The sequence below is a fragment of the Pristis pectinata genome, chromosome 8, assembly GCF_009764475.1.
Source record: "Pristis pectinata isolate sPriPec2 chromosome 8, sPriPec2.1.pri, whole genome shotgun sequence".
Lineage (NCBI taxonomy): Eukaryota > Metazoa > Chordata > Chondrichthyes > Rhinopristiformes > Pristidae > Pristis > Pristis pectinata.
This window is the reverse complement of record NC_067412.1, coordinates 20,008,965-20,020,988: the sequence shown is the minus strand read 5'-3', so window position 1 is coordinate 20,020,988 and position 12,024 is coordinate 20,008,965. Positions and strand designations below refer to the sequence as shown.

The 12,024-nt window shown below is 37.1% G+C and overlaps 1 protein-coding gene across 3 annotated transcripts in view; it reads left to right on the top strand.

Moving 5' to 3' along the window:
• The window catches only part of smg1 (SMG1 nonsense mediated mRNA decay associated PI3K related kinase), a 115,420-nt gene that overhangs the window by 59,834 nt on the left and 43,562 nt on the right, over window positions 1-12,024 (top strand). For 2 of the 3 annotated variants that reach the window (XM_052021035.1, XM_052021034.1), the window contains exons 26-36: window positions 1,337-1,446; window positions 2,542-2,689; window positions 3,414-3,573; window positions 4,034-4,154; window positions 4,541-4,789; window positions 5,329-5,616; window positions 5,701-5,845; window positions 6,762-6,900; window positions 7,138-7,359; window positions 8,556-8,736; window positions 11,860-12,021. In XM_052021035.1, coding sequence (XP_051876995.1) covers window positions 1,337-1,446; window positions 2,542-2,689; window positions 3,414-3,573; window positions 4,034-4,154; window positions 4,541-4,789; window positions 5,329-5,616; window positions 5,701-5,845; window positions 6,762-6,900; window positions 7,138-7,359; window positions 8,556-8,736; window positions 11,860-12,021 — 1,925 coding nt within the window. The remainder of the gene's footprint in view (window positions 1-1,336; window positions 1,447-2,541; window positions 2,690-3,413; window positions 3,574-4,033; window positions 4,155-4,540; window positions 4,790-5,328; window positions 5,617-5,700; window positions 5,846-6,761; window positions 6,901-7,137; window positions 7,360-8,555; window positions 8,737-11,859; window positions 12,022-12,024) is intronic. The other variant, XM_052021036.1, reaches the window with a different exon arrangement.

Sequence of the window (12,024 nt, the reverse complement as noted above, 5' to 3'; positions counted from 1 at the left end):
GAGACTGGCCTAGTGAAAGCAGAGAAACACTGATGTACAACTAAACATAAAGGAAAATTTTGAAAGTGGTGCTTGGCGCCTTCCTAGTTGTTGGAGTTCCTGGGTTTAGAGATGCTGCTGCAGTCACATTGGCAAGTTGTTTCACTGCAGTTTGGAATTCCAGGGACAGAATGTTTGATGTTCAGCCACAGTTATGTTTCTTCGTGCCAATTATGTTGCCATCTATTGAAAATATTTCTACCATTTCTGCCCCCACACAACCCAAAAAAATTCTGAAGCATTTGTTTTGGTGGATTTCCTCCTCACTATGCTCGAGTTAAATATTGCTTTGTTGGCAGTCTTTCTTGTCACCACTAGAATTCAGGTTTTCTGTTGCTTGGATTTGGCTTTCATACCTGGAACCAAGAGTATATGGCAAAATGCAAAGTGAGCATTGGTTAATAGGTAACTAGTGAGTAGAAGCCACTTGATAGCACTGTTGGATGATTCATTTCATCTCTTTGCTGGGGGGTGGGGGGTACGCTGATTGCATAGTTTTAGGCAAGTTGTATTAATCCTGGTTTTTAAAGATGGGCCATTCTAAGCAAGTTTTGCACATTGTTGTTTATGTGCCAATGCTGTAGCTATCACTGGAACATCTTAGGTCACAATGTGGTTGATAGTTGAGCATAGATATTAAGCACTAAAGCTTTAATGTTGTTGGAATATGTAGGTACTTGAACATTTCTTAAATGGCATGTGGAGTGAATTGCATTAGTTGCAGACTAGAATTGATATTGGAACCTCAGCTGGTGCTCATTGAATCATACACCAGTATGAATTACAGCCTTCAAGAGGAGCTTCCCAGGGATTAATTGCTGCTAACCCAAAATCTGCTCTTAAAGTTTGAGGTTTGAAAACAGTGGCTTATTTTTTTTCTGCCCAGTTGATAAACTGGGAGTTATTACACTTAGAACTTTTTTGTGAGAAATTCCAGAATAAGTATTTTATTATTTAACCAGAACACTAAGCCTGAATGTAAACGGTCACACCAATAGCTGCCAAGGCCCTTTGAAATTCCCACCTTATGCCTTCTCATTTGGCTACCTCTTCTCCTCATAAGATGCTTCTTAGTATCCATCACTTAGGGAGGTGACCAAAAATAGTCCAAATATCTTTTTGTGGCTTGGTGTCAAACTTTGAAGTGTTGTGATGTTTTTCTACATGATAAGGCGTTGTAATTAAAACAGTAAATAGTTTTTATTTTAAGAATTTGTACATTTTAAATCAAGCAAGGCTGAGGATCAATCTGCAGTCCTGAGGAGGAAATCTAACATCCTGATTATTTTTGTTACAGAGCACTCGGTAGTTTTGAATGTGGCGATTTTTCTGCATGTCAAGAACAGCTGGAATTATTACCTGGAGAAGATATCAATTTTATAAATGGAGCTGCTAAAGAAAAGTTAGGTATGTCAGAATAACAACTTTGTCTGTAGAATTTAGGTAGTATCATTCATAACATACAAACGAACTTAAACATGTTATGTAATTAACTTAGATTGTGGTTTACCCACCTTTTCCATATCCTTTAGTAATCTTACCTTTCAAATTATTGATTTCATTTCTGGAAATTCCATATGCAGCATCAATATTCTATCGAGCCTCTTTGATTTTAATTGCTGTACTTAGTTCAATGTGCTGAATGCAAGTGATTACAATCCTATCTTATTCAACATGTCCCCTTGATTTAACCTTTTTGGCCACTATCATTTGCACAGTATACAATTCAAGGGCAATGTTTGAGGTCCAGTGCCTAACCCTGCACACCATACTCCTGACTGGGTTTGACCAAGGATTTTTTAACTGAAGCATCACTTCACTTTTTAATTAATATATTCTAATACAAATGTTCTAATAGTTTGTGATAAAGGCATAAGAGTGGCCTCCCTTTATAGAGTATGATTCCTTTTCTCACTTTTCTACCTGGTGAGTTGCCTTTATTAAACCAAAGTCTGCACTTGAATGGTTAAGAATCAATAAATTTAGTAATTTATAAAAGTTTTGAAATTATTGCTTCATTTTTTTCTATCCAGTTGATAAACTGATAGGTATTACACCTTATTTGTGCACAGAAATTCCAGAATAGTTTACTTTTTATTACTTAATCTGAATAATCATCCTGCATGTAAACACAACACAATGACACCTAAATTCCTTTGCCCCGAATTGCTTCCCATTTTTTAAAAAAAAACTTCCTTTTGATCCTGTGTGAATGCCCCAGATTTCACATTTAACTTTCTCTGCTGTAGTTCCTTCAAATCTCTCTTGTCTTTCATTATAAACTATTCTCATCTGAAAAGAGAGCAACTTCATATATGTTACCACTTACTGGATTTCTGGTCGTTACACTTATTGAGGACATCTAAAAGTTGTTTTTAAAATCTGATTTTATTTTCCTCTTCTCCAAATTTGTAATTGATTCCTGGATGTGTTTATCTTCTCCAGATTGAGCTGTTTTTTCCTTGAGTTAAAAATACAATAATTATTGAAAATTCTTTTTAGACATGAAGAAGCTGCTTCCAAATGTGATGAGTCCTGACCCGAGGGAACTTCAAAAAGCCATTGAGGTTCAACTCCTGAGAAGTGCAGTGTGCTTTTCTTCAACTATTGAACAAACAGAACAGGAAAAAAAGCTCCAGAATAGCACCGAGTAAGTGCATTTGATGATGCTCTGTACATTTTACTTCCATGTTGAATTTTGAGAATAAACCTTTTGGGATCTTGCACAGTGGTACTTGATGATGTTGGATAAAACATTGCAGTTGAGTTAAAAATGCCATAAATGTGATTTTTGTTTTAAAGATTATGTTTCTCAGAAGGCTGGCAAATTGTAATTTTGATTTTTCTCTGAACTTCACATTTAGTAGTAATTGGAGCCATTGAATGTCTTCTGGAAAGCTTTAGCTCAAAATTACTGGGCTGCATTTAACTGAACTCTTTATGACCCTCTGGGTCTAAACAATTTGGTGATCATCTTGATGCATCGTGATATTAAAACCTTAGTTGCTTATGTTACATGTGCTTCACCTTCTGTTTAAAATAGCATAGGATAGCACCAGAACCCCCAATTTTTATGACTTGAAGGTTTTCATAATCAATAATCAAATTTGACTTGATTTTGGGATTCAGATAATTAGTTTGGTAAACGTCATATATGCTGATGCATTTTTAAAAAAATCTCTCATTTATCATTATAAATTCCAGACATGTTCTGATTGACAACAGTGGTGCTCTTCATTCCCGTTTGGAAGCTGCTGTAAACTAGGATGAATTAGGAACTGGGAATTTTTTTAATCTATGTTAAGAACTGATAGAAATTATTTTCCCAAGAGTAAAACCTATAATTGAATTTTGAATGCATATTTGTAAATTAGGTATACAGTCAAGTATCTGAAACAGATGGCTCGGATTGCTGTGGGGCCATTGAGACTATCCACTTTATCGATGGCAGGATCTCTGCCAATGATGAGCACGCTACAGCTGTACTGTTCCACTGCACTTGAGAATACTGTGACAAACAAGCTGTCCACTGAGGTAAGCTTTCTAATTTTCCAGGAGGTAGAATTTGAGAAAAGACTTGTCAAATAGGATCACATGGCACAGATGCAATCATAGGACTGTTTAGAGTTGCCTGTTTTGTTTGACTCTTAAAATATCAATTCATATTAGTCATTCAGTTGGACTCCTCGGGCAGATGTTTCAATTCTTGTCTCAAATGCAGAGCATAGTGCAGTGCAAATTGGTTTAGGGATTCATTGCTAATATGGAGAAAACTCAGAACCTTAATTCACTTCTCCAGTGAGTTTCACTCACTGATGTCAAAACAGATCTTGACTGTGAAGGTCCCTTGACTACAACTGCAGCATCGCATAAAGAAAAGACCACAGCAGGGTTCCAGTTGTGATTTGAATGCACCCATAACTGGGAATGACTGAATTTTGTACATATGTGGAATTATGTAATTTATAATTAATTATCAAAATTATTTGTGTAGGACTGTCTTTTGCCACTCTATAGTGAAGCTCTGCAATCGTGCAAACAACATGATGTTCGCCCATGGCTTCAGGCTTTAAGATACACTGTGTACCAAGCTCGAATAGCTGAAAAGATGAAAGGTAAGAAATTTACCATAACAAGTAATTTAAAATGAACAAAAAAGACTTCTGTTTTTGCTAAATGTTCTTGTTACTCCCCCTTATCTCATTTTACCTCCTTCCACTGGGTAAATGGCTATTTTGTTCTCACTAGCTGAATCCAATGCAATCCCAGTTAAATTATTTGTGATATGAGGTGAAGTCTCACAGAATATCTTTCACTTGGAAGTTCTTCTAAATGATTGGAAATCTAAGGAACAAAAATTATACTGTTTTTAAAAAAAATTTAAACCAAGTGTATTTTTAAGAATGTTTAAAGTAATCTATTTGAAAAATATGCTGTTTAAATGTAAAATATGTATTCATATCTGAAAATGTAAAAATGCATTAAAATATTCTTTGTCCAGGTTCCAGTACTTCAGTTAATGGGCATCTCATGGAACTCGGGCTCACAGCAGTTAAATTTGCTCGTAAACAAGGGAATGTCCTTTTGGCCACCAGACTTCTTGAGCAGTGCAGTAAGACTTCGTTGAGCGAGGCTAACACAATGCGAGATTTAGTCCATCTGTTCAAACAGATGTCATTGCATGGCACTATTAACGAAAAGTGGGGACCAGAACTTGATATTGAGAAATCAAAGCTGTTGTACACTGCAGGTAACTGAAGAAAATATTTTGATATATATTAATATTTTCCAATGTATACATTCATTATCTTTCCCTTCATTGTATATTACTACTTTCAGTCGTATTCTGCTGAAGAAAAGTCCAAGAGAACTATTTTCATTCTGTCATTCCTCTTTAGGATATGAAAATTACCTGAACTTTTCTTGGAAGGCTGTGCACACTCTCACAAGACATTGTGCTATCTGGCTTTCGCTAGTCCTCCTGACTGGCTGTTAGGAATGGTTTTTACAGCAGCTAGGTTAATAAATACCAACCTTCCCCTGTCCCTAAACTCCCTAATGAGGTGGAATGGTTCTGTAGAGAAGTACTTGGCTTTCTGTACTCTGGGGCTGTGGGATGGTGCACCAGGAACCAATATTGCTTAAATCTACACTTTCCTATCTATGTGAAATAAAATATACAATATTTTAAATTTAAGCCTGTTCTGAGCTTCAGTGAAAATTATTTTGAAAGTACATTATACTCTATTGATAAACTAAATATTTGAAACATTTGATCAATGTCAATAGGTCATTCTACATATGCCATGGAAATGTTGAGTTCTTGTGCCATAGCATATTGCAAATCTGCCAAAGCAGAATCTGCAGTTGCCAAGTCGATACTCACATTGACCAAGTGGATTCAGGCAGAATGGAAAGAGATGTCTATTCAGCTGAAACAAGTCTTCAGAGCTCAGCAGCAAAAATCTATTTCTGGCCTGCCAACCCTGGCAAAAAACATACATACTTTGGCTGAGCTGACCCCTCCTGGTTTAATAGAGGAAGCAGCTTGTCCCAAAATGGTGGTTGAATCAACAGGTGAGTATGCTGACAGTAATTTCACACCAATGAGCAAGGGATTTGTACCCTCTTAAAACTAATATTAATTTGGTCCATTTTCAGTGAATATTGGGGTTGGAGAACCGGACTTCATTTTAGGGCAGCTGTATCACCTTTCAGCAGTTCAAGCACCTGAAATAGCCAAATCCTGGGCAGCATTGGCTAGCTGGGCGTACAGATGGGGCAGGAAGGTGGTTGATAATGCTAGGTAAGTGTGTGAGTGATTGTTTTTAAAGTATTTGATCTCCCAATTACATCCAAATGGATTGGGAGTGGGGAATAATTTTAAATTCCCATATGTCACATACTTGATTATGTAAGAACTTCTTAATTGATCATTGTGTAGAAGCAGAATTAGTTGAAGATGTGTCTGCAATTCTGCCTGAGGAACTAATGTTCCAAACTTCGGGGTGAAGGGTGGGGGCAGTTGGAGAAAGTATAATTATAGCAACTGGTTTACATAGTTTTCATTCCACAAATATGTCTATTCTGGATTGTTTCCCTCAATGAATATATAATTTTGAAGGTGCAGAATTGATTCACTTGAATGGGAGCACAAGCTTCAGTTATTTAAAGAAACTAGAGTTGTTATTCTGAGGGCAGAGAAGTTAGAGGCATGTTATAGGTTACTCAGGGTTATGTGCATTTTAGTGGCAAAGGAATTGGTAGCCAGGGTACACAAATTAAATTAGGGTAGTTAAAGGAACCAGACACGTGAAGGGAATATTTTAGACATTGAATTAGGATTCCAATGCACTGCCTAAGCATGTATGCAAGCGTTAAAACATGTTAACTGAATAAATGTATGAAGAAAATTTTGGCACTGGAGAGGCAGGTAGATTGGACTATTTAAATGCATCTTTCAAAAAGCCAGCAGTGGCATGATGTATCAAATGGTCTTCCTCTGTTGTATCATCCCACGAAGCTTTCACTGGGGATTTGGAAATACAAGATGACTTGAAGTCTGTTTTGTTAACAGGAACTATGTGCAGAGCAAAATTTATAATTTTATTCCATAAATTAATGTTGTTCACTTATTTGTACTAAAGAAAAATTATTTTTAAAAAAATGTTCAGTATGGAATCTGTGATTTGTGATCAGTCTGTGGTTGTCCTTTGATACAGTCAGGGTGAAGGTGTCCCACTTCTGGCCAGAGAAAAGACAGAAGTTCAAAATCTACTTCCAGAAAACACATCTGAAGAAGACAGAGAAACAATTTATGGAATTTTGGGGCAAGCCTTGTGTCGACCAACAGGAATTCAGGTGAACATTGGAAAAATGTGCACTTTTCTTTGTAATTTCCCATGAAGGTATCTCAAGTATTTTTCTTAAACTTTGAATCCAAGCTATATACCTGTCAAATGGATGTAAATTGTTGCATAATTAAATTTGTATTCTCTGCATAATGTGAGATCTTTTGATTTTCTTTCTTTGGCAATGAACTGAATTTGTAACTTCAATTATGTCTAGCTTTCCTTTTCTTTTAAAACCTGTACACAGGATGAAGACTTGGCCCTGCAGATAAATGATGATGAAGAGGATGACATGGTGGAGGTTATTTGGAGGCAGTTAATAACTAACTGCCCGTGGCTTGGTGACCAGGATGAGACTGTGGTTGAAGGACTAATTGAAGTGTGGCGAAAAGTTGTGGACAGGATATTTAACCTTTATAAACTTTCTTGCAAAGCATACTTCACTTTTCTCAAACTGAATGCTGGTCAGGTTAGTAATCAAATAACCTGCTATTTTCTTTTTTGAGGACTGGAGAAATGAATTGGGAAAGATCAACCATTAAATATCCATCCAGTTAATGTTCTTTCTGTTAAATTGCCTTCAATCAGCTTAATAGATTTCTTCAGTCATACTTCCTGCAGTGAAATCTCCCTTTGGCTGATATCGTGGCTGGAGTTACTTGTGTGATTGCAGTATCTTCTTAAATTTTAAGATAGTGTCTGATTTTAAAGCGTGCAGTAAGAGCTTTGCTGTACTGACGATCAGTATCTGTCAGGAAAAACTCCAGGGAAAAAGAAGCAAAATATTTGTATGATCCTAAAACTTGCAGTCTGTGCTGAATTGATGTACTTCTTTTCATTCTTTTATATGTCATGGTACCTCTTCTGTTAATGGTTCTGTTGGTCTTCCACCTGTTGGTGATTGAAGAAGATAGCCAGGAAAATCAGCGATAGCTGCTTTATAGTGTGCCTTGGAATGTGTCACAAAGCTAAACTTGAGATGTAATTGTTTGTAACTGATGTAGAAATTTGGTAGAACTAAAGTACTGGAGACAGTTTAATACAGGCAGTCCCCAGGTTATATAAGGGTTCCGTTCCTGAGTACTGTCCATAGGGTGATTTCTGTAAGTCAGGAACGTCAGTTTTCTATAGCTACCCATATTGTATTGCTCTACACCTGCTATAATCCTTTCATTTCATTGAATAATCGCCCTCACACTCCCATAATTAAACTAATGGAACATGTACTTTATCCATTTAATTGAATACCACAAAATATTATATTATAATTACGATCTTAAAAAATTCTTTAAAAGTTTATGGTGAATTAGCGCAAGTTGGGTCTTCTGTAACCCAGGGAACCTCTGTATAGGGTTTTGTGCAGTAAGGTCATCTGACCTTAGTGCATGCACCATGGTAGCACTTGAGGGCACCAGATGAGATGAATCCTATTGAAATTGAACAATTAAGCTCACCTTTTTAAAACTGCACTTTGTATTGTATCCAACTTTCATAAAATTCTGTTCTGGTATTTCATTTGCGTCTTGCACCCCCATAACATTAAATACCTGCAATACATTGCAAAAAAAAAAATTTTCTAAGTTTTATAAATCTGAAATAGATTTGCAAGATGATATTTGTAAAGTAAGTTGAATTTAATGCTTTAAAATATTATTAAATTTTCAGGTTCATGTGGATGGTGAAGATCTGAAGGCGATTCTTAATCATACGCCCACCAAGCAAAGCAACGACGATGTAATTGTTATGGCTACTTTAAGGCTGCTGAGATTACTAGTGAAGCATGCTGGTGAACTAAGGGAGGGCTTGGAGCATGGACTAGCCACCACTCCCACAGCTCCCTGGAGAGGTAAATAATAAAGAGTGGGCAGCTTGCATCACAAATTACCACTAGTACTAAACTTTACACTTGTGCCCCATTATGAAAAGACTGAAATTGGTTCCGCAATAACCAATGTTTAAAAAAAAGTAATAAGTCAATTTCTCCTTCTTGCCTATTCTGCCATTATACAAGATCACGGTTGATCTTTATCTCAGTGTCACTTTCTGCATATCCCTTCATTTCCTTTTAATATCCAAAATCTTTTGGTCTTGAATATGCTCGGTGACTAAGCCTCTGCAGTTTTTTGGGCAGAAAAACTCTAGGTGAAGAGATTTTCTCTTGAATGGTCAGCCACTTATTTTGAGACCCTCTGACCCCCTGGTTCCAGACATTTCTGGCCAGGGTAGACATCATTCCTGCATCTACCTAGTCAAGCCCAATAAGAATTTGGTGTGCTTCAATTTATCACCCCTCATCCCTCTAAACTCTAAAGTATACATGGTGTTCCAGGTCGCGTCTTGCCATATAATTGCAGTAAGATGTCTTCACTCCTCTACTCCAATCCTCTTAAATTAATATGCCAAAATATTCAACACTTAGCAAGGATGGGCAAAGGATGGGGTGTGGCACATAAGGGAGATCATCTGTGCCGTGGTGAGAAATGATCTGTCAAACAAGATCACGATGTAGATCTAGAATCAACTTTTGTTGAGCTGAGAAGTAGCAAGGGCAAAAAACATTGATAGGAGTTGTATATAGTCCAAAAAATAGTTGAAATATTGGGTGTGGCATAAAGTGAGAAATTTAAAGATGTTTGTGTTATGAAATACAATAATCATGGGAGACATTAACTTACACACAGACTGGACAGAACAGATTTAAGAAGGTGCAAGGTGAATTCATGAAATATATGTGATGCTTTCTGGATCAATATACTGAGGAACCAACTGGAGGAAAGACTGTTGGATCTCGTTTTGTGCAATGAGGAAGGGTTAATTGATAACGTTGTTGCCCATGGGCTTTTTGTGGAAGAGTGAACATAGTAGTTTTACATTGAGCTTGAAAGCAGTTCAATGCAAAACTAGGGTTTAGCAGTAACTAAAGAAAACTAAGAAGGCATGAAGAGTTGGCTGTGGTTGATTGGAAGAATATGCTTCTATCTGTCGTCATAATTTTCAATTGTTAGCTTTAAAAGAAGTAATGCACAGGTTGTAAAAGAAATAGTTCTGTAAGGCACAAAAAAATAGGAAATATAATTCATCCAAGGCTGACGAGAAATTAAAGATGGTGTTAAATGCCAGAAATAGCCTGAGCATTGGGAGCATTTTAGAACTCGGCAAAGGAGGTCCAAGCAATTGATAAAGGCTAGCTAACGTGAATTGACAAGCAAGAAACATAAAACAGACTTAATAATTTCTTTATATACTAGTGAGGATATATGTGGGCCCCTTGCAGGAAGAGGGAGGAGAATTTATAATGGGGAATAAGGAAATGGTAGAGGAAATAAACAATTATTTTGTGATGGCTTTCCTGGAAGAAGGTGCACAGCACCTGCCAAATCTATTAGAGAATCAAGGATTAGGAACTAAAAGCAACAAGTGCAAGTTAAAGATTAGAATTGGATATATCTGTGAACTTGAGGGAAAATGCTTGAATCTGTAATGAAGAATGTAATAACAAAGCATCTGGAAGAAATCATAGAACTGAGTGGAGCAATATGGATTTTGCAAGCAAACTTACGTGTGATTAATCTGGAGTTCTTTGAGCATGTGTCTAATAGAATAAGTATAAGGGAACCAGTGGATATGGTGTATTTGGATTTTTGGAAGGGATTTAATAAGGTCCTGTATGGGAAGTTGGTCAGCAAGGTTGGAACACATGGCATCAAAGGTAAAATACTGACAGGGATTGAGAACTGGTTAGTGAACAGAAAGCAAAGGATGGGAATAAATGGATCTCAGGATGCAGGCTGTAACTACTGAGGTACACCAGGAATCTATTCTTGAGGCCAGCAGTTCATAATCTATATCAATGATTTGGCTGATTGGACAAAACATCATATTTCCAAATTTGCTGAAGATAAAGTACATGGAGTTGAGTATAAAGGAGGATTTAAAGAGGCTTTGAAGGTATGGACAATCTGAGCAAGTGGGCAAGAGCATGGCAGATAGCCATTAAACAAAATGAGAACTTATTCTCTTTGGTACACTTGACTGAAGTGGCATATTTATTAAATGATGGGAGATTAAGTCGTGTTGATGTTCAAAAGGATCTGGTACACTTGAACACAAGTCGCTGAACACCAGCTTAGCAGTAAGTGATCAAGAAGGCAAATGGTATGCTAGACTTTATTACAAGAGGATTTGAACAGAGGAATAAGGAAGACTTATTGCAGTTGCGCAGGGGCTTGGTGACACTGCACGTGGACTATTGTATATAGTTTAGGTCTTCTTGCCTAATACTTGCTATAGAGGGATGCAGCAAAGATTCACTGGGCTAATTCCAAGGATGGTGAGTTTGCCATTTGGGAAGAGATCAGGTAAACTGGGATTGTGTTCTCTTCAGTTAAAAGATTGATGGGAGGTCTCAAACAGAATACCTGAAAGGGCTTCATAGTCTTGATGCCGAGGAGATGTTTCCCCTGAGTAAGATGCCTAGAACCAAGGGGTATGGTTTAAGAATTATTATGGGTCTGCTGTTTAGGACTGAGATGAGGAATTTCTTCATTCAGGGTTGTGTACCTTTTGAATTATGTACCGGAGATAGCTGTCGAGATTCAGTCATTGTGTTCATTCAAAGCACCTATTCTGGATGCTAAAAGAATTATGGGTTATGAAGATGGTGCTGAACAATGGGATTGAGGTAGAAGATCAGCCATGATAATGTGTCGCTGGCTCGAAGGGCCAGATGCCCACCATCTGCTCTTTTTTTTGTCTTGCATGACATTGAAGCTCTCCCAACGTTTTGTGTGACAAGCGATCACTTGCAGTTTGCAGTTTCCCTGGATGCAGGGTGTAGTAGTTGGTCTCTGTGCAATCTTATGCCAGTTAAATATATAGAACTGATGTGGTTTGAATTTGTAATGTTCCTATCTGTCTTAACTCTGAATGCTTGAAAAATTTATTCACTTTTTTTTTGTTTTTGTATCAGGCATTATTCCACAGCTATTCTCACGTTTGAATCACCCTGAAGTATATGTACGTCAGAGCATCTGTAATCTACTGTGTCGTGTGGCTCAAGATTCTCCTCATCTTATTCTGTATCCTGCAATTGTTGGCTCAATATCACTAAGTGGTGAATCCCAGTCCTCTGGTA